This window comes from Adiantum capillus-veneris, chromosome 14 (genome assembly GCF_014529385.1).
Source record: "Adiantum capillus-veneris isolate H3 chromosome 14, ASM1452938v2, whole genome shotgun sequence".
NCBI lineage: Eukaryota > Viridiplantae > Streptophyta > Polypodiopsida > Polypodiales > Pteridaceae > Adiantum > Adiantum capillus-veneris.
The window spans coordinates 130,505,093-130,531,240 of NC_140944.1; the positions used below are offsets into that span (position 1 = coordinate 130,505,093).

A 26,148-nucleotide genomic window follows, 5' to 3' on the forward strand; every position below is an offset into this window, starting at 1 on the left:
TTCTCTTCTTATTCTCTCTCACTCACACGCATGCGCGCACACACACCACACACATGAGAAGAGAGATTCTAAACAATTCGAAGAGACTATTTGAAGAGCGTTGAGCTTAAGACTTGTTATTCAAGAGATTATCCCTTCTTTTTAACAATTTTGTAAAATCGTTCAGACATACACGTGTGAGAAGTTCTTAACCCAGCATCTGCCTGTGACGTGTCATTTACCAAGCATTTGTCGACTTAAAAGTAATCTGTGTGTGTGTGTGTGAGTGAGAGAAGAGAGAGAGAGAGAGAGAGAGAGAGCGCAGCTAGGAATGAAGGTTGCAGCAAAGTCTCATGAAAGCGTGGAAGCCTAGCAAGGGAGGATGCAGCCCATCGGCCGCACTTTTTCTTTCCATCATTCTCGGTCTCTGTTTTATTGTATTCACCATCCTCACTCTTCCCAGGGCGCCTTTCCACATGGGTGAGTTTAACCATCTCTTTCGCATTTGACATTGCATTTTTTTCCTCTACCCTGCTTCTGCAGTGAGAGTGTCAGGAGTGTTGAAGATCCTTGTATTCCTTGTGTGGCTGAAGACATAGCACGATGAAAAATCTGTGGAGCTGGTGATGACTTATAACAAATAAGTGACTACTACATTATGTATTTTGAAGAGAACAAGTGGCACCATAGAGAGCTTTGCCATAGAGAAAAAGTGGCAAGCTTCTCCTTGTTCTTTATTTTGCAATCTTTCTCATGCTGCAAAACTAGAATGTGAACAAGGAGAAGCTTGCTGTGCCTTGCCTCCTTGTCACCCTCATCATAGCCCAATTGCGTTTGGCTCATTTACCTCTTAACATCAAAGTAATTCTCCGGTTGTGGCACGATAAAGTAATAGTTTTCTTTTACAAGAACTATTACGCATTTTTCATTAAAAAGTTAACCGATCAATATATAAATTGATGTAATCACTTCCAGCGAGGGATCGGATGGAACACAGAGACAATTACAATCTGCAAAACTTTGGAACACCATCACTTTAAAGAACTTGAAACAATTGAATTGTAACACACACACACACACACACACACACACACAGAGAGAGAGAGAGAGAGAGAGAGAGAGAGAGAGAGAGAGAGAGAGAGAGAGAGAGAGAGAGAGAGAGAGCGCAATGTGCCTCTTTACATAATTGGTGGAACACAGAGACAACTACAATCTGCAAAACTTTGGAACACTTCATCACTTTAAAGGACTTGAAACGATTGAATTGTAACACACACACACACACACACACACACAGAGACAGAGAGAGAGAGAGAGAGAGAGAGAGAGAGAGAGAGAGAGAGAGAGAGAGCAATGTGCCTCTTTACATAATTGGTGGCCCTGAATTGCCACTGTCAGTGCTCCCATTTGGGTATTTCTTTATTAGTTGAAGTCTTCTCATACAAGAGTCAGAGGGCTGAAATTCGAGAGTTGGTGCTAATGCTATCATGCAATGTCAATTTGCAAGTGATTTGTGTGTCTGCAAGTGAAGGGTAGTGATGCTTTTATAGGCCATGAGGACCCAGAACAATAGCATGCCTTCTCAAAACGTTGACGCACCAAATCAGCACCCTTCCCTCCTCAATGCTCGGAAATTTTCGCAATATTCTAGTGAGAAAAATGTAGATTCTAGAGAGAATAAAATGTAGTAAATTCTACAATATTCTAGTGAGAAAAATGTAGATTCTAGAGAGAATAAAAAATTCAGGTTTCAAGAGAATTTTAACAGATTCTAAAGAGACATAAGTGCGTAGATGATTTTGGCTTTGACAAAGAGATTAGATTCTAGAGAGAAAATTTGCGCGTAGAGGATTTTGGCTCTGACAATGAGATTGGCACGGACCACCTCTCTCTCTCTCTCTCTCTCTCTCTCTCAACCCTAATCGTGAAATACGTCACATATCGCCGTCTAAAATCAAAGCAATCGTTCTCAATTGCGGGATATGGCAAAGAAAGAGAAAGTAATAAAAGAATGTCCACACTCCTTGATTTTTACACACTGTATCTCCAAAGTAAATTCCGAGAGTGATCATTCAGTCATGCATACATGTGCAATGATGGCAATGCACGTGGGAGGGATAAGGTAGCAATAGCAACCTCGAGTATGTCATGGGGCTAGTATTATAGCGGATACTTATAAACGACATTGGATCATGCTTGGATGCTCATTGCATACCCAAGATCATCATATCATAATCATAATCATCATATTTCATAAATTCATACAAATTTTATAACATAAAACAAAGTTCATGGTTCATGTTTGCAATCCAAAAATTATAGGATTCATTCCTAAGCGGCTGTCGCTCCTCGATCTGCTGGTATACTCAAGTCCAACAATAACTCCTTCTTTCTGTGCTTCAATTGCATCATTTGTTCTCTTATGTCGAGTTTGGCATAGTACTTATAAAACCAAGGCATGCCCAATAAAACATCACATTCTGCCAACTCAATGTAGAAATCAACTAGATATGCAAATTCCTCAACGGTGTCGATGATGTGTAAGTCAAGCTGGTCATTTGTGCTTCAATTTGAGTTCCTTTGGCACATTCGTCAATGTCCAATCTTGTAGCTAATTGTGGTGAGAGAAAATTTTGCATGGATTCTGAATCAAAGAGGATAAGGGCATTTTGATCTCTAACTTTTTCCATAGCTTTATATGGTTCATTGGATGGATCAAAAGTAGGGACCCCTATCAAGTCAGAAATCAATTCAATTGAAGGTCGGGGCTTATTGTTTTTTGTGTTAAGAAGTGGGTATTTGTTGTTTGGGGTTGTCGGACAATCTCGAGAAATATCGCTATGGATGATGTAACACCTGCCTTGGGATCGAAACAATGCCATCTCTTCATGAGTCGGCTGTTATAGGCTTAGTTACTCCAAGCGAGAAATCAATAGGAACATACGAACAAAAATTGTAAATAACTGAAATGGAGAGAGAGAGAGAGAGAGAGAGAGAGAGAGAGAGAGAGAGAGAGAGAGAGAGAGAGAGAGAGAGAGAGAGAGAGACGGCACGACGGTGTTCCGAGCCAAGACGCACTGGCCCCAAAGATTGGTGTCCCTTACGATATTTCTTTATCATTGTTGTTCGCAAAGTACAACTCGAGGGTCCAACTCTCTCCGAGATTCTGCGTCTAAATGCTCTACAGAAGAGTGGCCCAAGGGTCCTTATAAACTTACAAGGGATGCCCAAAAGCGAGCCTCAAAAACTCCACATCCAAAAGCACTCACATCCAAAAGCTCTGACCCGAAGGGCTTGCGCAAACTGCCAACTCAACAAATGCAAATCACAAAAATCCATACAGCAGTGCTGCATGGCAGCTCAACGCAATTTATGGATTTCAGCCTCAGAGTTCAAGCTTTTGTCTTTTTAGGTTATAGGCCCCTTGGTTGGTGTTCCATAAGTTGGAGTAGAGTTAGATTTTCTAAAACCTCCAACCCCTTCTCTGTGTGGAAACTGCAAGCTTGGTTAAATCTCTCTCTCTCTCTCTCTCTCTCTCTCTCTCTCTCTCTCTCTCTCGCACCAACAAGCTTGATTGAATATGCCTCTTGTAAGAAATGCGGAATACAATAAGGATCTAGTAGCAAGGAGAGTAGAGAGAGATACGATGCAAAGTAGATTAGTGGCAAATCAAAAACTTTAGATTAGCACAATATTACAAAGTGATGGTGTCATCCACCTATGTGCTCTCAGGGTAGAGCTTAGATGGCAATTTAGACAACTAAAGCAAGTAGGAAATACAAGGGGCTAACAATCCTTTAACAAGGATGTGTGTGTGTGCATCAAGTGTGCGCACCTCTAATGTGTAGTGCTCAAAATACTCATGGAGAAGACCTCCTTATATAGATGTAAGGGAGCCTCTAAACGCCCGTATGTAGTCACCCTTAGATAGCCAAGTCCAAGTAGAACTTGGCCATGCGTCCATGTGTGGCCACCCTTGTGTAACGACGTCCAAGTAGGACTTTCCCATGCACCCATATGTAGTCGCTTTTGGGTAGTCAAGTCTGCCTAGGACTCCGCCAACAGCCAAGGAAATCTGATCACCGGCCAAAGACCACGGACAATCGGCTACCGGACCCCCATTTTCCGATTGTCTTCCGACCACCGTCTGCCGGCCGTGATATTCCGGCCCTGAATTTGCTTCGTACCATCCACGATCACAAATAAAGATCTCATCAGCGTCCAAAGCTGGAATCCTCCAAATATATGTGCACCTGTAAGGTGCAGTGGAAGTGAATGTTGAACTTTGCTCAAGATGAGTGCTTCGAACTGTGCTCAAGGTTTCTTTTACTTACGGAAGGGAGAGCCTTCCGTTCCTTTAGTGAGAGAGTGCAAATGATCACAAACAAAGTGGCAAACACTGTGAATGAAGGTGCATGAGACTGAGAGATAGAGAGAGAAGAATACGACACCAAAATGTTGTCAAACCCTCCTCCGAAGGTCCCACCCTCTATGGCGAGAGTGGTCTACTATTGATTGCACAAATCTCTACAATGCTTTGGACTTGCCGACTATGTCGACGACGATGAGGAGGACAACGAGACGGGCTGAAATCTGAAAACGCTAAGGGCTGAAATCTGCAAATCTTTATTTGTTGAATTCTAACTCTTATGTCGATGACGATGTCGATGGTGACGATGCGACGACGACACGCTGAAAACGCAGATGCTGAAATCTGCGTTTTCCGGGCTGAAACTGCATACTACGCGGGATCTGACCGTGCGGCGAGGATCTGCTGCGGGAAGGTGAGATGTGCGAGGTTCGGGGGTTCTACTGCAGTATCTGAGTGCTGAAAACTAAAAACGCTGGTGCTTCTTGATATCCTATCGCGATGAATATGCAAAACGCTAGGGGTTGATCTGCAAACCAAAAACGCTAGGGCTGATTTTTGTCTTTCTGTGGAAAACTGCTAACGCTAGGGTTGATCTGCTGTGTTGCTGTGGGACTTTGCTATCTTGCTGTCATCGCAGGCCGATCTGCAATGCATGTCTGTCGCTCTTCTCTTTTCTTGCTTTGTTCTTGCGAGCAAATTCTGCTGGTCTTTCTTCGCGCTCACGATCCAATTCGGTTTGTCTTTCTTTGGCTTCGCTCTCACGCTCTATGGCTGCCATTCTTTCTTTGCATTCACGTGCTATGGCTGCCATTCTTTCTTCGTATTTACGCTCTATGACGGCCATTCTTTCGTCGCTTTCTAGCTTCCTGTCCATCATCATCTTGTCGAAAGCCTCCATAGGAGTTAGTGCAATCCTTGGCGTAGATGGGGAAGGGGGAGGGTCGCAAAAACCTCCTGGTGGGGAAAACTCGTCTTCACCACTCCGATGCTCACCACCTCTATGCGAAGTATCCATTCCGCTTCGGGTGATGACCATTCACTGACGTCCTGGGTTCTTAAGTTCATTAGGAACTTGGGTTGTTTGGTTCTTGTGGTTCTTTGGGTTCTTGTGGTTCTTGAGGGTCTCGAGTCTTGAGGTTCTTCTGTAGCTTGCAATCTGTGTTAAGAGAAGGATCTTCTCTTTACTCGAGCTCTACTCTTTTCCGCGGGCGCACCCCTTGGCGGCCTTGCGCTCACACCAAGGTTGCTTTTTCCCACCTCACGTCGATTGGCCGGCTGCTAAGTGCACGGTCCGCTCTCAATGAGTGAAAAGAGGCACAAGGGGAGGCTGGACAAGCCCTTCTTTCGTGAGATTCCTGTCACTCTTCAAAAACACGATTAGGAATCGACACGCCCAAGAGGACTTGGGTTACGTGCGACCTCAACAAGCAAAAAAAATTCTTGTGGTTCTTGTGGTTCTTTCCTTGAGTGATACAGAACACTGCCAAAGCTGTGATACCAATGTAAGGTGCAGTGGTAGTGAATGTTGAAGTAACTGTGCTCAAGGTTCCTTTTACTTACGGAAGGAAGAGCCTTCCGTTCCTTTAGTGAGAGAGTACAATGGATCACAAAGAAAGTGGCAAACACTGTGAATGAAGGTGCATGAGACTGAGAGAGAGAGAGAGAGAAGAATACGACACCAGAATGTTGTCAAACCCTCCTCCGAAGGCCCCACCCTTTATGGTGAGAGCGGTCTACTATTGATTACACAAATCTCTACAATCCTTTGGACTTGCCGACGACGTCAACGACGATGAGGACGACGACGAGACGGGCTGAAATCTGCAAATCTTTATCTGCTGAATTCTGACTCTATGTCGATGACGATGTCGATGGCGACGATGCGACAACGACGTGCTGAAAACGCAGATGCTGAAATCTGCGTTTTCCGGGCTGAAACTGCAAACTACACGGGATCTGACCGTGCGGCGAGGATCTGTTGCGGGAAGGTGAGATGTGTGAGGTTCGGGGGTTGTACTGCGGTATCTGATTGCTGAAAACTGAAAACGCTGGTGCTTCTTGATATCCTATCGTGATGAATATGCAAAACGCTAGGGGTTGATCTGCAAACCAAAAACGCTAGGGCTGATTTTTGTCTTTCTGTGGAAAACTGCTAACGCTAGGGCTGATCTGCTGTGTTGCTGTGGGAATCTGCTATCTTGCTGTCACCGCGGGCTGATCTGCAATGCATACGCCAAGGCCGGGTCTTCAAGGCAAAAACGCTAGCCTCTTGCTGATGCAAAAACGCTAGGTCTGCTGTTCGGTCCTGCTGAGAAGTTGCCTGTTGAACCGGAGTTCTTGCTGCCTCTTCTGCCAGAAATGCTAGCGCTAGGGTTTCTTTATGTACTTGCTTTCTAAAATTGCCCTACCTAGTTCCCAACAAAAGTCACTTAAAAATAATAAGTGAAAAATGTTAAAAATAGGGAAAATAGGTCTATACACTGTAACAATGCTCCTGATGGGTTATGACTATAATCTGATGATTATGATGTGTGCAACCAGAGGATATGCATCTACTCTAAGTGCCTGGACATGCACGGTCTGCGAACAGACTCACAAAAGTGCTAGATCACTTCCTATTCTAGACTGACTGAACTGAACGGAACCCTTGTCATGAAGTAGCTTGTCCACGTCCACATAGGCTTAGATGTGTCACGTGACAACACCATTGGCTTCTCCTCATATGGGGGCCTTACAAACTGTGCAACATATATTGTGGTGGCAAAATTGAGAGAGGTGGGCATTGCAAGTATACCGACACGTCTCTCTCTCTCTCTCTCTCTCTCTCTCTCTCTCTCTCTCTCTCTGTCGCGCCATGCCTGTTCGCCACCCTCCTCGCCAGCGCTGCCACACCACGCAGTCCCAGCAACCCCCCCCTTCAGCTGTTCCCCCCCCTGTGGCTGCTTGTGCGCTGCTCGCTGCTGCTGTTTCATGCACTGCGCGCTGCACCTGTTGCTGTTTCATCCACTGCGTGCTGTCCGCTGCTGCTGCTGTTTCATCCACTGCCGCTGCACCTGCTGTGACTGCACAGTGCCTGCTTGCCTGCCGCTACCTCACTGTCGCAGCAAGCCGTTGCCCCACTGCACCAGGCGCGCTGCCCCACTGCCCCGAGCCCGTTGCCCCCAACCACACACATACACACACACCACATCCCCCCCCTCTCCACACACACACATTCACACGCATTCACACTCACATTCACACACACATTCACACTTACATTCAGCCACATACATCCCACACAACCACAGTCACATCTTTTCTCTCTCTCAACAATGACGAAGGGAGTGAGCAAGGAAGAAATGGGGAAGGAGACGAGCAAACTCGACGACAAGATCAAGGAATACAAGAAGTCATCGGATACCACTCTCAACACCGTTATCAACCGGATCTCCAAGCTAGAGAAAGAAGGGGAGACATATATCAAAGAGAGGGAAGCATGGAAGAAAGAGAAGGAGAGATGGGAGATGGAGAAGGAGCAAGAGAAGGAAGAATGGCGGAAGAAACAAGAGGAATGGACCAAAGAAAGAGAAGACATGAGGGAGCAAATCGAGCTCCTCAAAGCCTCGATTGCATCCCTCACCCCCGAAGAAGGCGAGATGCACACGGACACGAAGGAAGCCCTCAAAGAAGAACTCACCAAAGCCTTGACGGCTAGCATCGAGGACAAATTGGAAGCTACTAAAAGTGGGTGGGTAGAAGTGGTCAAGAAGAACATCAAGGAGGAGGCAAGAGAGGAGGAAGTCCTCATTGTGCACACTACCCTTGAGGAAGAGAAGATGAGACAAGCCCGACGCCTCAACATTCGCGTCACGGGCATTTTAGAAAAAGAAGGCCTCACCCCCGAGCTTGTTGGAAAGGCTTTATGCAAGAAACTCGGATACAAGGAAGAGGAATCACCCCCTTTCCTCAAAGCTTGGAGAGTGGGTAAAGATCTCACAAGGAAGAGGGCCCTCATCCTACACTTCTCCTCCGAAGAAGCACGGTCTACTTTCCTTCGCAAGAGGGTGATCTTGAGAGGACTAGATGGACCACCTATCTACCTAGACGATGATCTCACACCGATGCAAGCGATACACCGACGCACATGCATGCCTAGATCACACCAAGCTCGCAAGGAGGGGAAGAGGGCTTCATATAGAGATGGCCGAGTCATCATTGATGGCAAGGCGGTAGCATAGGGACTCGCGGCTTATGGGACACTCTACGAGGAGATACATATGGCAGTTTGGAACTGCAACGGCTCTCTATGGACACACCTAGGGAGACTGGAAGAGGTGATGCATGGTAGAGACATCATTCTACTCACAGAGACGCACGAGAGCTCAGAGAGAGGTCTACCCCGAGTACAGGACTATCAATGGGAGTCTACACATAGGAAGTGTACACGACACAACACCTCGAGAGGATCTGGCGGAGTAGCAATCCTCTACCGCCGCTCACTTCACAACAAGATACAGATAGTAGCACGCGATCCAGAAGCACGATACATGTGGATACGGATTGAGCTATCTGAGGAGTACATTGTCTACATCACCATATGCTACTTTGCACCTAGCGGCTCTAGGTTTGCACAGACAGATAGAGGAGAGACAGAGGAGGTCCACACACAGAGGAGAGGAGGAGGATGATTCACTCACCATATGCATGTCTCAGAGAGGAGATCATGGACTCAGAGAGGAGATCATGGAGTACTCTAGATTGGGTGAAGTCTTCCTCACGGGGGATTTCAACGCCAGGACACAGAGTAGACAGTGTGATATTTACGACTTCGACGACCCAGAGCTACTCTCCACCATGGAGGACACAGGGGCAGAGAGGATCTCTAGAGATACCACCACACCCACACCATATGGGAGACACCTACTTCGCTTGGGATCACAGCACTGTCTCGTTATTTATAACGGGATGAAGCAATGGCCATCATCCGGCGGCCTGACTTGTATACCCCCATCAATAGCCAGTGGAGGTAGCACAGTTGATTACATCATCGGCTCCAGAGAAGCAGCCCATTTGCTTACATCTCTCACCATCCCACCACTACCTATTGGGGCTGACCACGCATATCTCGCCCTATCTCTCACTGGCTCACCCATCCCACATACACCACCCACATCCACACCACACACCACCATACACTTCACACATGAGCTAGCCAGAGTTTACTCATCACATGTATATGAGGGGATCTACACCCTTGATCCAGACACACCACTCTCTACACTCACTAGCCAGCTCTCCGCAGTCTTACACACCTCAACCCTCAGCTGCTTTCCACACACTACCCATAGTGGCCGACCCCCACCCTCTGGTACGATACCCCAGAACGGGGAGTGCAGAGATCTATACAGATACAGACAGCTACAGGCTCAACGAGCCTTAGAGGAGATCACCGAGAGTGAGGTCAGGCGACAGATAAAGGTCATCACACGCCGTAAACGGCGGGCCTTCGAGGAGGCGCAGGAGCTTGAGCTATACCACCTTCTCATGAGTACAGACTGCGCCACAGCATGGAGGATTCTTAGAGAGCCACGCCCCACCACCCCCCTGGAGGACCCCCAAGTCCGGCATGATTATGCCGAGCGCTTATACCAGATACCTGGGCAACCACTGATCCCAACACCATCTGATCCTCGACCTACCACCTCGACTTTCTTCACATCTAGCATGGTAGAGAGGGCCATCTGACGCCTTCAGCATGGCCGCTCAGCAGATCACACTGGACTACAGAGTGAGCACCTGATATATGCAATAGACACTCTCTCCCCCTTGATAGCACGTCTCTTCAACCGCGCTTTGGTTGAGGAACTACCAGAGGAGTGGACTATGCACACCATTGTGCCTAGCCACAAGTCTGGCGACACCCAGGACCCAGGGAACTATAGGACTATCATGATTGGTCACACATTGGCCAAATTGTACGGGACAGTTCTTGAGGCAGAGCCTAGCACACATGCAGAGGCATCAGGGATACGCGCACCAGGACAGGCAGGCTTTCGACGCACTTTCTTGACTATCGACCACATCTTCGTGCTTCGCTGTCTGATCGATGGAGCTAAAGCACGGAAGAGGAGAGTCTACTGCTGCTTTGTGGATTTCCGCAAGGCTTTTGACACTATCCCTAGAGAGAGACTCTTTCAGCGCCTTCAGGAGCTACAGACACCATCTGAGATGATATGGGCCATTCATTCTTTGTATGCACAGGTCTTTGGTAGAGTACGATGCCCAGGTGGACTATTGGATTCCATTGCTAGCACCATTGGGGTGAAGCAAGGATGCCCCTTCTCCCCTACTCTATTTGGTCTCTACATCGACGAGATATCAGATTACATTCTACGAGCAGGCGGAGCGGGATCAGACTTAGCAGGTATACCAATCCATTTTATGCTATATGCTGATGATATCATTCTAGTTTTTGAGACATAGGAGGGACTACAGAGCCACCTATGAGCTTTGGATGATTTCTCACACATCGAGGGCTCACAGTGAACCTTGGCAAGACCAAGGTCATGATCTTCCACACCTCCAAGACAGTTCGGAGCAGAGCAGTACTCACAGCAGCAGGCGGGTAGGTCCATGTGGTTGATTCATATGTATACCTGGGAGTGACTTTCACTGGCACCACTGGCAGATTTTCCATGGCCTAGGCAGCCCGAGACTGGCTTACACGAGGATATGCAGCACTGGCCACCTTGGAGCGCAGATGCCATCAGGCCCACTTCCAGGAGCCCCGCACCAAGGGGTGGCTTTTTGAGACACTAGTCACACCTGCCATGATGTATGCAGCCGCAGTATGGGCACAAGGGCTATCAACATCTCTATGGTCACAGATAGAGCGCCCACAGATCATCATGATCTCCCGTTTGCTCCACAACAAACCCTCAGTACCACAGGACATCATTAGAGCAGAGCTAGCTGTACCTCCGATGCTAGTAGAGGCCCTCTTTCAGACAGTTTGTTTCATCCAGCGCATGCGAGAGCTCCCACCAGACAGACTCACCCGCAGAGCTTTCGAGGCATCGATACAGTTGCATCAGGAGGGGGACACGAAGGCATGGTACTCAGGTCATAGAGTGGTTTACATCCCATGGCTTGGACATCACGGACCTGCCTCCTTTTCAGTATGATCTTGACTCCCCTCACATACGCCTCTCACACACCGAGAGGAATCGAGTTCTCCGACAGGATCTCTGGTAGCTATACATCAAGGAGACATGGATCACACCCAAAGAGTCTCTTCCTACGAAGAGAGTACTACAGACACCACTTCCTGACCATTCTAGCAGATGGGTTCATCCAGAGACCGAGATACATGGATGTATACATGCCACATAGAGCACGGGTCGCCATTGGACAGTTCAGAGTATCATCACACCAGCTAGAGATCGAGGCAGGGAGAGCTGCACATGTTCCCAGAGCAGAGAGGATATGCAGACTTTGCACAACAGAGGTTAAGAGCGAGGAGGATTATGTTTGCAGATGTAGAGCATATGAGGAGATTAGAGGCAGATATCCGACCTTGTTTGCAGATCAGCCCACCTTACATCAGATTTTTGAGTCCAAAGACCCGCGGCAGCTCGGCCGCTTCCTCATAGAGGCACAGCAGCATCGGGACTCCCTCCTCCAGGCGGCATCAGGTGGGAGAGATGAGCGCCAGACACAGCTCACGGACTTTTTTCAGAGGCCCTTAGCAGCACCATCACCTCCGACCATCCAGAGAGGAGTGACTCTACATCAGGCTGAGGAGGTCCGAGCTCGCAGGCGCTCACGTACCCATGGAACCTCGCCTACACCAGAGAAAGATTCAGGAGATCGAGGAGCACTACTATAGATCTTTGGAGGAGCGACGCATTCGAGCTTTCGCAGATCCAACCGCCAACTTACGCGGATTGTTCACACCCTAGCCGCCCATGCATTATGTATTACATCCTAACTATGGGACTGGATGGAGCTAGAGATAGGATAGCATCTCATGTTTGTACTTACCCCAGCATTTAGGTTTGCATCTTTCCCCATTTTTGGAGCTCCCCCCCCACCCTTGTATCACTTACCTCCTCCCCCAGTCATTACACAAGATAGCTTACTTTTACTTTTGTACCTTTTATCCTTTATGGATACACAGAGGACACCCACTTCATGTACTTTGATTTGTCTCATAGGCCGACTTCAGCCTTTTTATAGCCGTTAAAAAATCTCTCTCTCTCTCTCTCTCTCTCTCTCTCTCTCTCTCTCTCTCTCTCTCTCTCTCTCTCTCTCTCTCTTCTGTATGTACCTAATATTGCACTACGGCGTGCAAAGACACTTCTAGAATGAAATATGTAGCAGCCGTGCGTCGTTGGAAGAAAAAATGACCTCTAGGTTCATTAAAATGCCTTTTACGTCTATTGGAGCATGAAATCACGTAAACAGAGACAAAATGAAGAAGTAGCATTGCGTTAAGACAAAAAAGTAGCTACTGTCTTGCCCTGGTTGAAAACAAAGGTTCTGTGTCTCTTTGTTCGTTCTAGATGGGAAACTTTACCAGTAGTGTTGTGCTCTCTCTTGCTCTTGCTGATCTCTCTCTCTATTGGAATGTTCTCTCTCTCTCTCTCTCTCTCTCTCTCTCTCTCTCTCTCTCTCTCTGTGTGGGCATGCCACGTCATCACTTTGTGACATTCCCCCCTCTTGAAAGAATTGTAATTGCTCTCGATTACACATGCCAAACAACCAAAGGAGAGAAACTTTCTTCAGTAGACACTGACTCTATGTACCCATGCACCAGACTCCACCAATCTAGCACTTTTACAAAGACATCAGTCACTGATCAATCACATTTCTGTTGAGGCTCTCAAATACAAATCATGAGCATTGTAACTATTTAGCAATCACATCCAGATTGCGTTGATCTTTTCACAGATGTCTTGAGCTACTAAATCTTGTTGCTATCAGATTCATATCCTTTCTTTTCACATTCAATCAAGCAAACCATGCCCATGCCCATGCCCATGCCCATGACAATCCCCACAAGACAGTACATCCACATAGTATGCAGTTCAAAAAATCACACACTTAGTTCACATTGAACACCGTGTTTCAATCATTCAATCCAGCTATCTCATCCCGTCTAGAACTCTTGATGAACCTAGATTACTGTGCAGCCATTTCATCCTTCTGGAACTCTTGATGCACTCATAATAGTATTTAGTCATCTTATCCAGATAAAAAATCTTGATGCAATAGAATCTCATTCAGTTCTCATTCACTTAGCCATCACATCCAGATCTTGCTGATCTTCAACAGATGTCTAGATCACTAAGTTCAAATTATTCATCAGAGAAAATGCTGCAGACATTTCATTTTTCTCTACATGTCTCACACATGAAAGAGCATATGTGTTCAGTTCAATCAAGGAAATTGCCAATTCAGTGCACATATTTTCATAACGTCATTCTGTACAGACTTGGACACTCCAAGTCGAGAATCTACTGCGACAGCACAAATAACCACTTCAAAATAGTTCACAGTTCACAATTGATTCGACACTGGCCCGGCTGAGTTCCGTGCCTAGAGATATTGGCCCCAAAGTTTGGCACCCCTTTCGATATTTCTTTTTATATTAATCTGTGTTCAAAGTACAAGAGTGCGGGCAGGCGCTCACACTCAGACTCTGCATCCAGATCCGCAGAGTTGTGAGGCCTTGCCCACAAATTTAAAGGTTCCAAGGGATGCCAAAAGTAGAGCCCAAAAGCTGGTAAACTCAAAAGCTTAGTAAAATAAAGCAAATTCCATCTTTTTTTATCTCTCAAGCCATTCTTTGGCAATAAAGCAAGCTTTTAATAAATTAAAGCTCTAACTCTCTCTATCTCTTGCGTAGCCAAAAGCAAACTGTTTTGCATAGCTGAAAAGCTGCCCCAAAGCGCTACCACGTCAGCAGTATGGACGCCCGCAATCTGCGTCGGATTTTACGGAAGTCCGTACAGGGCCTGCCACGTCATCCTGCCACGTCAGCCTCAGCCTGCAGTTTTCGGGAGTAGATAGCAAAGAGTAGTGTGTTGTGGGCACGCCACGTCAACAGTTTGCGACACCCCCCCCCCTCTTGAAAGCATTGTAATCGCCCTCGATTACGCTTGCAAAACAGACAGAAGCCATAAACTGTCTTAGCAGACACTGACTATTAGTACCGACGCACTAGGAACACACATCTAGCATATGGACCAATCGATAGTCACATCACAGGACATCACATGACAAATCACATTCAACATTCATTCGGATCTTAGACCATGATTTATCGGCAATACAGTTAGCAATTGCATCTAGATCCACTCAGGACCTCATAGATGCCCGATTGACTAACCCCTATTGCAACCATGTCTATTCAAGATCATTTAGACCAAATGCTGCAGTCATTTCGTCTATCAGTTCCTGTACTTAAAAACAAGTCAAGAACAAATCAGTTTCATATTCTTGAATTCCATTTCTTAAAGTCATATAGCAGAATATTGTCAGCTCTCAGTATCCTTGAAGCTCAAAGAGACATCAGTGACTCTAGTATTCTAAAAATCAAGGCATCTGTTGACAAAGGAGCGGAGTAACTCCCCTCTTGTGCATCCCACTGCACCAGATCTGCAGCCAAGTTGAATTCTGGGTTCCATTTGGAAGAGACTATGCTAAACCAAAAGCTTCAAGGTAAAGGTTCACAATCTGAGGAGTATCTGCTAGGTCCTCCTCCTCCATCCACTTTGCATCCAATGCAGGTCCCAGGATAGTTCTTGAATTTAACCAAGAACCGCCTTCTTACTTTACCCTTATTCTTTGTGTCCTTATGTCCAAAATCTGTTCAGGAACAAGGATCTCCTCGTTTTCTTCCACTTCGGGTTGCTCATCGGGCTCCCCATCTTCAGGCGCATCACCTTTAAAAGGTTTCAAGAGACTCACATGAAATGCATTGTGAATCCTCCAAGTGTCAGGCAGTTTCAGTCGGAAGGAGACATCATTGATCTTTTTAGAGATCTAGAAAGGTCCGTAGTATCTCATACTAAGATTTGGAAAAAGCCTCTCCTTTCCCTTCTTCTTTCTCAAGCGTGCCTTCTCAAAACGTAAGAGCACCCAATCATCCTCCTTCGATTTCAAATCGCGACGATGGCGATCTGCTGCCTTTTTCTGTCTTTCCTGAGATTTTTGCAAAGCCTCGTGGACCTTGGCAAAAGCCGCGTCTAAGTCGCGCGTATACTCATTAGCTTCAAAAATCTTATCTTTCGTGCTTAGGAAGGGTGGAACCTTCGCAACACCTTCAATAATCTCAAATGGCGCCTTCCCCGTCGAAGAGTGTATCGTGTTGTTGTAGGCAAATTCCACCAAAGGTAGATACTTTTCCCATTGAGTCTTTTGATCTGAGATATAAGACTTCAATAAATCTAAAACCACTGAATTGGCAATCTCAGATTGCCTGTCAGTCTGCGGGTGGAAAGATGACGAGAACTGCAACCGCGTGCCAATGTTCTCCCAAATTGCCTTCCAAAACAAACTCGTAAATCTTGGGTTCCTGTCGGAGACAATTGTCTCGAGCATGCCATGTAATCTGAAAATCTGGGCCACAAATAGTCTCGCTAAGTGATCCGGCTTGACTGTTTTCTTCATTGGAATGAAATGAGCCTGCTTGCTAAATCTGTCAATAACAGTCCAAATACCATCGTGAACACTCTGTGTTCTTGGGAGATCAAAAATGTAATCCATTGCAATACTTTCCCATGGGCGGGTGGATATGGGCAAAGGCTGTAACAATCCCTGTGCTTTATGCCTGTCAAACTTGACCTTCTGGCATACCAAGCAACTGCGCACAAACTCGTCCACATCCTTCTTGAGTCTCGGCCAAAAGAAGTTTCTCTCGACCCCTTTCATGGTGGTAGCAATGCCGTGGTGACTCGTAAACGGTGGACAGTGGCATTCAGTCATAACCTTTTTCCTCAACGGCTGTGTAACGCACAACATGGTTTTCCTCATCAAGTAGCCATCCCGAATGGAATATCCCGCTACTGTCTCCCCATCCCGTATCCGTGTGAAAACGTTTGCAAAATCTGTGTCTGTGGCATACTGATCGACCATATCCTCGAAGCTCCTATGTTGTATCGCGGAAATAGCCAGAATCAACGTCTTTTGAGACAAAGCATCTGCCACCAAATTCTTCTGTCTCTGCACATGGACAATCTGGAAGTGAAATTGTGACAAGATGTTCGCCCACCGCATCTGCTTTTCCGATAGCTGCTTCTGTGACAAGAAGTAGCGTAAACTCTGATGGTCTGTAAAGACAGTAAAGTCCGCTCCGAGTAGGTAGTGCCGCCATTGAGTAAGGGCATGGATAACCGCCAAAAGCTCTTTCTCATAAATCTATGCTGTCAATTCCGGCCTTGAGAACAATCGGCTCTCGTAAGCAATGACATGTCCTTCTTGCATTAAGACCGCACCCAGAGTCCAGACTACGACCACAAGCATCACAATATACTTTAAATGACTTCTGCAAGTCTGGCAAAGTCAAAACTGGTCCCGTAGTCAATTTCTCTTTCAAAGTCTGAAAGGCAGTCACCTCTGTGGGTCCCCACGAGAAAGGGACTCCTTTCTGTGTCAAGATATGCAAAGGGGAAGCAATCTCTACAAACTTTCGAATGAACCGCCTGTAGTACGAACACAATCCCAAGAAGCTTCTAACTTCATGGACATTCTTCAAATTGGGCCAATCACGGATAGTCTCTATCTTGGCCGGATCCATCTGCCCTCCTGCTGCTGACACAATGTGTCCCAAAAAGTGTATCTCTGGTAGGAAAAATTCACTTTTCTTCGCATTAATCACTAACTTCTGATCTCGTAATGCCTGAAAGATTTGAAGCAGATGATCTCTATGTTCTGCCTCATCCTTGGAGAAAACAATGATATCGTCAAAGAAAGTGCCAACAAATAGCCTGTACTCTCGAAAAATCTTGTCCATCATCTGGTTAAATGTCGTAGGAGCATTGGTTAAGCCAAAGGGCATCACCAAAAACTCAAATAACCCAAAAGTCGTCCGAAAGATTGTCTAGTAGACGTCTCCTAGCGCGATTCGGATCTGATGATATCCACTCTTCAAATCAATCCTACTAAAACACGAGGATCCCTATAATTTGTCGAGTATATCATCGATCCTAGGAATCGGAAATCTGTTCTTGATGGTGATTTTGTTGAGAGCTCTATAATCGATGCACATTCTCCAAGATCCGTCTTTCTTCAAAACCAACAACACTGGAGAGCAATACGGTGAAGTACTAGGTTGGACAAGACCCTTTTCCAAGAGGTCTTTCACTTGGTTCATAATCTCTTCGTTCTGTGCTCGGCTCACACGGTAAGGTGGCCGGTTCGGTGGTGTGTTTCCAAGTATCAGATCAATGGTATGATCTTCAGGACGAGCGGGTGATAACTCGCCTGGCTGGCCCTCTGAGAAGCAATCGGCATGAGAGTGGAGAAAATCTTGGCGTTCTTTATCAAGTTCAGACATATTTGTTCTATCCTCATCACTCAACTCTTTTAAAAAGATCGAGTAAACAAACAGACTGGATCTCATTAATTTAGAAATGGCCGAAGCCGATACAATAGGGACAGACTCGCTCTTAAGTTTTACATCGAGTACAATGGTTCTGCCCTTCTCTGTGGTCAAAGTTGCTTTCCTCGCCCGATAATCAACCACAACGTTGTTCTTGTGGTACCAGGGAATTCCCAAGAGAACATCACAACCTTCCAAAGGCATTATGTAAAAGTCCTCATGCCCCAAATACCCTTGACAATGCAATCGAAGTTTGCCAATGACAGGTGTAATGGCTACGTCCGTGCCGGGTGGCGCTAGAACTGCCTCTGCCAATGGTCCCATCCGATTGGGTGTGATCTCGAGCCGCGCCGCCAATTCCGGTGAAATGAAGTTGGCCTTGGCTCCTCCATCGAAGAAGATCAGGGCTTCTTGGTCTTTCACTTTGCCCCAAGCTCGACAAAGTTCTGTACTCTTGTCCAACGTGCTGGGATCGATACCCACGCAATCTGGAACCAGTCCTGTTTTCATCTTGCCTTTTCTTCCACGTTCCTTAGCTGCTCTCGAACTCTCAGGCCTCTCGTTGTCCTTGTCATTCTGTTCTATCTGTGCCTTTTTAGGGCACTTCGCGGAGATATGTCCAGTTTCCTTGCATCCAAAGCACTTCCCTTCCCTAAGGTAGCGAGCTCTCTCTTGAGGAGTGAGCTTGGGTCGTGCATCCTTCTTTTCTGGGTTGCTCTTTCTCTTTCTACTTTCATTTTTCGAAGTCTGTTCGGCTCTTTGCGTCATGATCTCATCTGTGGGGTAGGTCAGACTGCCAAAGTGAATGGCAAAACCCCGTTTCGCATGACTCATCAACTCCTGAATGGAAGCTAACTTCTGTTCCAAGCAGTGGTCTTGGATCTCTGTAGGTAGACCCAAGGTAAACCGCTCAATCTGTTCCTTGAACGAGATCTTTTGAAATGAAGAGGCAGGTAGAAAAGAGCTCCAGAATCTCTCGCAATAAGCGTCCAGTGTATCCTTCTTGGTCATCCGAAGATGGTTCCAAGCAATTCGTATATCGCGTTCATACTCTTGAGTCAGCCAAGAAGAAATAAAAAGCCTTTTGAATTTCAGCCATTTATCTGGCGCAGTCTTGTTTAATAGAAGCGTGAACCACCAAGTTCGAGCATTCCCCTTAAAGTAAGAGGCAGCTCTCTGAATCTTATAGTGCTCTGAGTAACGCCCTCCAGAGAAAGTGATGTCAAACTGCGTATAAAAGACAGCCTTCGAAGCATCTCTATAACCAAAAAAAGTGTCAAATTTTATTGACTGTCCACCTTCCTTCAACTCTCGTACTTTCTTTTTTATCTTCCAGAAAGTCAAACTGGTTGGCTTTGTAAAAATTCTTCTTCTTTGCATTAAAGTTGCTGTCATCGAGTCCGAATTGTCTGCAGACGAGTCCTCCGTAGAACTGTCAATCACGGGGCGAGATTTAGACTTCTTTGCCTTTTTCTTGCCCTTTCCAAAGCGTTGCTTTTTGCTTCGCTTTTTGCCTTTTCTGTCTTCTTCCCTCAAGTCAGAAGAGCTAGAAGAACTATGAGAAGAAGAAGAAGAAGAAGAATTGGGTACTCCTTCAAATCGAACATGCTTCTTCTGTTTCTTTGCCTTTTCAAATGTCGACTGACGACCTAAATAACCCGGGAAGTCAATGCCTTTTTTCTGCTTTTTGTCGTGCTTTTTGGCTTTGTTCTGCGCGTCAAAAAGCTGAGCAATTCGTGCATCAACCACCTCTTCTAATTCTTTCTTTGTATACTTCTTGGGAGTAGGAGGTTTCTTGAGAGCGGGTTTTAGAGGTGGCTTTGTGTTCTTCTTCCACTGCGTGTGCACCTCATCTAAAGAAGTCTGGCTCATATATTTTGCCAATTTCGGATCCTTGGCAAAATTAAGCATCATCTTTGTTGCATCACTGATCAATTGTCGGCGCTCCATCTCTTGACGCTCCGCCTGAGTAGGCCGAGGCGGGCCATACTCCTCGCGTGAATCTTTGTTGTAATCCCTTTCCGCATCTCCGGATGCAGAGGGAGTTGACTGATCTTTGCCTGAAGCCATAGGTCGTGGAAAAAAATTAGCGATCGGATTTTCCGTAGAAGAGAAATCAGCCGTGCTGTGATACCAATGTAACAGACTTGGACACTCCAAGTCGAGAATCTACCGCGACAGCACAAATAACCACTTCAAAACAGTTCACAGTTCACAATTGATTCGACACTGGCCCGACGGAGTTCCGTGCCTAGAGATATTGGCCCCAAAGTCTGGCGCCCCTTTCGGTATTTCTTTTTATACTAATCTGTGTTCAAAGTACAAGAGTGCAGGTAGGCGCTCACATTGAGACTCTGCGTCCAGATCCTCTGAGTTGTGAGGCCCTGCCCACAAATTTAAAGGTTACAAGGGATGGCCAAAGCAGAGCCCAAAAGCTGGTAAACTCAAAAGCTTAGTAAAATAAAGCAAATTCCATCGTTTTTTATCTCTCAAGCCTTTCTTTGGCAATAAAGCAAGCTTTTAATAAATTAAAGCTCTAACTCTCTCTATCTCTTGTGTAGCCAAAAGCAAACTGTTTTGCGTAGCTGAAAAGCTGCCCCAAAGCGCTACCACGTCAGCAGTACGGACGCCCGCAATCTGCGCCGGATTTTACGGAAGTCCGTACAGGGCCTGCCACGTCATCTTGCCACGTCAGCCTCAGCCTGCAGTTTTCGGGAGTAGATAGCAGAGAGTAGTGTGTTGTGGGCACGCCACGTCACCAATTTGTGACACATTCCGCAAAATATTGTCAGCTTGCCAGAGAAAATGCTACAGACATTTCATCTTTCTCTACATGTCTCACACATGGAAGAGCACATGTCTTCAGTTCAATCAAGGAAATTCCAATTGAGTACACATATTTTCATAAAGTCATTGTGCAAAATACTGTCAACTTGCAAGAGTCCCTAAAATCTCAAGGAGAAATTAATGACTTTATTCAATCATGGCAATCTGTGACAAAGGAATGGAGTGGCTTCCCTCTTGTGCAGTCCGCACTGCACCAGATTCAACTCGTTGATTGGTAACTTTTGGCATAGACATTGCTAATATTCCAAACGCTTCTCGGTATTGCTCAAACTGAAGAGAATTTGTGATGCTCTCCTCCTCCATCCACTTCGCATAGAGGGCCAAAAAGTGCGCTTGACCAGCTTATCCGGTGGACCTAGCTCACCTTGCTGTTCTTTTTTTGTGCCCTCGGACTTGTAGGTTGCCTTGTTGGCCTCCCCTATCCATTGGCACTTCAATTTGAATTGTCGGAATTTTTTGATGAACCATCAATAGATTCCCTTGCTTCTTCGAACCCCTTGGATGCACTATCAGATGATTCCCTTACTTCCTTGGAATCCTTTTGTAACAGACTTGGACACTCCAAGTCGAGAATCTACTGCGACACCACAAGAATTCACTTCAAACAGTTCACAGTTCACAATTGATTTGACACTGGCCCGTCGACAGAGTTCCGTGCCTAGAGATATTGGCCCCAAAAACTGGCGCCCCTTTTGGTATTTCTTTTTGTATTTATGTGCAACTCAAAGTACAAGTGAGTTGGAGGCTCTCATTCTCAGACTGTGCATCTAGATGCTCTGAGAAGTGGGAGGCCACGTGAGCAGTACGGAATCCCGTGATATACGCCGCAATTTTTGGGATTGTCCATATGGGCCTGCCACGTTAGCAAAACAGCGGAATTTCCGGTGCTGTATTTTTTTCAGCCAGGCTGCAATCCATGCCAGGAGAGGATGTGTGTGTGTGTGTATGGGGCAGCCACGTCACCAGTTTGTGACATACCCCCCTCTTGAAAGCATTGTAATCGCCCTCGGTTACGCCTGCAAAATAGATAGAGGCCATAAACTGTCTTAGCAGACACTGACTGTTAGTACCGACGCACTAGGAACACCCATCTAGCACATGTACCAATCAACAGTCACATCACACGACATCACTGGACATTACATGAAAAATCACAATCAACATTCATTCGGATCTCAGACCATGATTTATCGGCAATGCAATTAGCAATCGCATCTAGATCCACTCAGGACCTCATAGATGCCCGATTGACTAATCCCTATTGCAACCATGTCTATCGAGATCATTCAGACCGAAATGCTGTAGTCATTTCGTCTATCAGTTCCCGCACTTAAACAAGTCAAGAACAAGTCAGTATCATGTTCAGGAATTCCATTTCATAAAGTCATACAGCAAAATACTGACAGCTCTTAGTATCCCTGAAGCTCAAAGAGACATCAATGACTCTAGTATTCAAAAATTGAGGCATCTGTTGACAAAGGAGCGGAGTAACTCCCCTCTTGTGCATACCTACTGCACTAGATATCCAGCCAAGCTGAATTCGGGGTTCCATTTGGAATAGACTATGCTAAACCAAAAGCTTCAAGGTAAAGTTTCACAATCTGAGGAGTATCTGGTAGGTCCTCCTCCTCCATTCACTTCGCATCCAATGCGGAGTAGGTCTTGAATTTAACCAAGAACCGTTATTTCGCTTTACCTTCTTTCTTTCTGTGCCAATTTCTGTTCTGGAACGAGTATCTGCTCGTTTTCGTCCATTTCGGGTTGCTCATCACCGGGCACATCGCCTTCAAAAGGCTTCAAGAGACTCACATGAAAAACATTGTGAATCCTCCAAGTATTCTAGCAGCTTTAGTCCAACAGAGACATCATTTATCTTTTCAGAAAATTTGGAAAGGTCCACACTATCTCATGCTAAGCATTCAAAGAAGCCGCTCCTTTCCCTTTTTCTTTGTCGGGCGTGCCTTCCCAAAATGTAAGAGCACCCAATAGTTCTCCTTCTATTTCAAATCACGCCAAAGTCGCGATCTGTTGCCTTTTTCTGAGATTTCTCGAAAGCCTTCCGGACCAAGTCCCTCGTGAACTGGTTGGCTTAAAAGAAAAAAATCTTATCTTTCGTGCTAACCTTCGCAACAAATTCAATAATCTCAAATGGCACCTTCCCCATCAAAGAGTTTATCGTGTTTCTGTAGGCATATTCCACCAAAGGGACCTTCCCATGTAGTCTTCTGATCCAACGAAGAAAACTTCAATAAATCCAATACCACTGAATTAGCAATCTTTGATTTCCCGTCAGTCTGCGGGTGGAATGATGACGAGAACTGCAATCGTGTGCCAATGTTCTCCCAAATAGCCGTCCAAAACAAACTTGTGAACCTAGGGTTCCTGTCGGAGTCAATCGTCTCAGGCATGCCATGCAATTTGAAGATCTGGGCCATAAACCATCGTGCCCACACTGAGTTTTCGGGCGATAAAAAATGAAATCCATTGCAATACTTTTCCAGGGGTGGGTGGGTATGGGTAAAGGCTGTTACAATCCCTGTGCTTTATGCCTGTCAAACTTGACCTTCTCGCATACCAAGCAACTGCGCACAAACTCGTCCACATCCTTTTTGAGTCTCGGCCAAAAGAAGTATCTCTCTACCCCTGTCAAGGTGCTAGCAATGCCGCGGTGACCCGTAGAAGGTGGACAGTGGCATTCGGTTAGAACCTTTTCCCTCAACGGTTGTGTAACGCACAACATCGTGTTTTCCTCATCAAGTAGCCATCCCGAATGGAATAGTCTGCTACTACCTCTCCTTTTGTATTCAACTGAATACATCTGCAAAAATCTATATCTGTGGCGTACTGTCCGACCATATCCTCGAAGCTTCTATGATGTATCGTGGAAATAGCCAGAATCAACGGCTTTCGAGACAAAGTATCTGCCACCAATTTCTTCTGTCCCTACACATGGACAATCCGGAGGTAAAACTGTGACAAGATGTTTGCCCACCGCATATGCTTTTTCGATAGCTGCTTCTGTGACAAGAAGTAGCGTAAACTCCAACCATCTATTCGCCTCCGAGTAGGTAATTTTGCCACTGAGTAAGAGCATGGATAACCGCCAAAAGCTCTTTTTCACATATCTGTACTGTCAATTCCGGCCTTGAAAACAATCGGCTCTCATAGGCAATGACATTCGTCTTCTTGCATTAAGACCGCATCCAGACTACGACCACAAGTATCACAATATACTCCAAACGACTTCTGCAAATTCGGCAAAGCCAAACACTGGTCCTGTATTAAATTCTATTTCAATTCCTGAAAGGCAGTCACTTCTGTGGATCCCCACGAGAAAAGGACTCCTTTCTATGTCAACAAATGCAAAGGGGTAAACAACCTCTGCAAACTTTCTGATGAACCGCCGATAGTAAGAACATAAGCCCAAGGAGCTTTCAACTTCATGGACATTCTTCAAATCGGGCCAATCATGGATAATCTCTATCTTGGCCGGGTCCATCTGCACTCCTGCTGCTGAGACAATGTGTCCTGAACAGGTGTATCTCTGGGTTCGGCTCACATGGTAAGGTGGCCGGTTCGGTGGTGTGATTCCAAGTATCAGATCAATGGTATAATCCTCAGGACGAGCTGGTGGCAACTCGCCTGGCAAGCCCTTTGAAAAGCAATTGGCATGAGTGTCGAGAAAAATCTTGGCGTTCTTTGTTCAGGTCAAAACATATTTGACCTTCATTCATCGTTCAATTCTCTCCCAAAAAAAAAGTGAGTAAAGAAACTGAAGTTCATCAAGTACAATCTTTTGTCAAAGTCGTTTTTTCGGGCCGATAGTCAACCACGGCGTTGTTCTTGTGGTACCAAAGGATTTTGAGTAGGACGTCACAATCTCCCAAGGAAATTACGTAGAAATCCTCGTGCCTTAAACACCCCTGTCATTGCAAACGAAGTTTGCCAATGATCGGTGTAATGGCAACATCCCGTCCGGGCGCCGCTAGAACTACCTCCGCCTGTGGCCCCAGCCTGTCGGGCGTAATTCCAAATTGGGCCGCCAATTCAAGTGAAAAGAAGTTGGCCTTGGCTCCTTCAAAAGAGCTTCGTGATCTTTCCCTTTGCCTTAAAAACGGTAAAGTTTGTACTTTCATTCATTTGATTCGGTTCGGGTCCCACGCAATGTGGTACCAGCTCTGTTTCTTTCTATCTGCCTTTTCTGCCACGTCCCTCAGCTTCTTTGGAACTTTCTGGCCTTTCTTCATCCTGTTCATTCGGTGCCTAGGTAGGGCACTTCGTGGAGATATGCCCAGTTTCCCCGCATTCAAAACACTTTCCCTCTTTGATATAGCTAATCCTCTCTCGACGAGTGGGGTGGGGTCGTGCATCCATTTCTTTCGTTTCTGGGTTGCTCTTCTCTTTCTACTTTCATTTCCCGAAGTCTGTTCAGTTCTGTGCGTCATGATCTCATCTGTGGGGTGGTCAAACTGCCTGAGTGAATGGCAGAACCCCGTTTCTCATGACTCATCAGCTCCTGAATGAAATCTGACTTTTGTTTTAAGCAGTGATCTCGGATCTCTGTAGGAAGACCCGAGGTAAATCGCTCAATCTGTTCTTTGAACAAGATCTTCTTAAATGAAGAGGCGGGTAGAAAAGAGCTCCAGAATCTCTTGCAATAAGCGTCCAATGTATCCTTCTTGGTCATCCGAAGATGGTTCCAAGTAGTTCGTATGTCGCGTTCATACTCTCGAGTCAACCAAGAAGAAATAAAAACCTTTTGAATTTCAGCCATTTAACTAGCGCTGTCTTGTTTAATAGAAGAGTGGACCACCAAGTCCGAGCATCTCCCTTGAAGTAAGAGGCAGCCCTCCGAATCTTGGAGTGCTTTGAGTAACGCCCTCTTGAGAAAGCTATGTCAAACTGCTGTATGAAAGACAAAGCCTTCGAAGCATCTCTATAACCAGAAAACGTGTCAAATTTAATTGACTGTCCACCTTCCTTAAACTCTCGGAGTTTCTTGCTTTTATCTTCCAGAAAGTCATACTGGTTGCTTTATAAAAATTCTTCTTCTTTGCGTAGAAATTGCTATTGTCAGAGTCCGAACTATCCGAAGACGAGTCCTCTGTAGAACTGTCAACAACTGGGCGAGATTTAAACTTCCTGATCTTTTTCTTGCCCTTTCTGAAGCTTTGCTTTTTGCTTCGCTTTTTGCCCTTTCTGTCTTCTTCGCTCGAGTCAGAGGAGCTAGAAGAACTGTCAGAAGAAGAAGAACTGGGTACTCCTTTAAATCAAACACGCTTCTTATGCTTTCTTGCCGATGCAAATGTAGACTGACGACCAAAATAACCAAGGAATCAATGCCTTTCTTTTGCTTTTTGTC

The 26,148-nt window shown here is 45.9% G+C and overlaps 3 protein-coding genes across 4 annotated transcripts in view; all 3 read left to right on the top strand.

Moving 5' to 3' along the window:
- The first annotated feature begins 236 nt into the window (after positions 1–236).
- Positions 237–26,148, top strand: part of LOC147443117 (uncharacterized) — a 101,235-nt gene continuing 75,323 nt past the window's right edge. Inside the window, exon 1 of one of the 2 annotated variants that reach the window (XM_086529044.1) lies at positions 237–459. In XM_086529044.1, the coding sequence (XP_086385170.1) occupies positions 333–459 (127 nt within the window). In that variant the 5' untranslated portion in view covers positions 237–332. The remainder of the gene's footprint in view (positions 460–26,148) is intronic. The other variant, XM_086529043.1, reaches the window with a different exon arrangement.
- LOC147443118 (uncharacterized) lies at positions 7,874–8,571 on the top strand. The gene has a single exon (XM_086529909.1). It carries the CDS (start codon positions 7,927–7,929, stop codon positions 8,569–8,571), a length of 645 nt encoding a protein of 214 aa, XP_086386035.1. The 5' UTR covers positions 7,874–7,926.
- On the top strand, positions 8,637–10,078 carry LOC147443119 (uncharacterized). The gene is made up of 2 exons (XM_086529910.1): positions 8,637–8,975; positions 9,013–10,078. Exons 1-2 carry the CDS (start codon positions 8,671–8,673, stop codon positions 10,076–10,078), a joined length of 1,371 nt encoding a protein of 456 aa, XP_086386036.1. The 5' UTR covers positions 8,637–8,670.

Coding starts and splice junctions, on each gene's coding strand:
- LOC147443118 (XM_086529909.1), top strand. CDS start 7,927: ATGAGGGAGCAAATCGAGCTCCTCAAAGCCTCGATTGCATCCCTCACC.
- LOC147443119 (XM_086529910.1), top strand. CDS start 8,671: ATGCATGGTAGAGACATCATTCTACTCACAGAGACGCACGAGAGCTCA. Junction 8,976..9,012: donor AGGTTTGCACAGACAGATAG/AGGAGAGACAGA, acceptor CAGAGGAGAGGA/GGAGGATGATTCACTCACCA.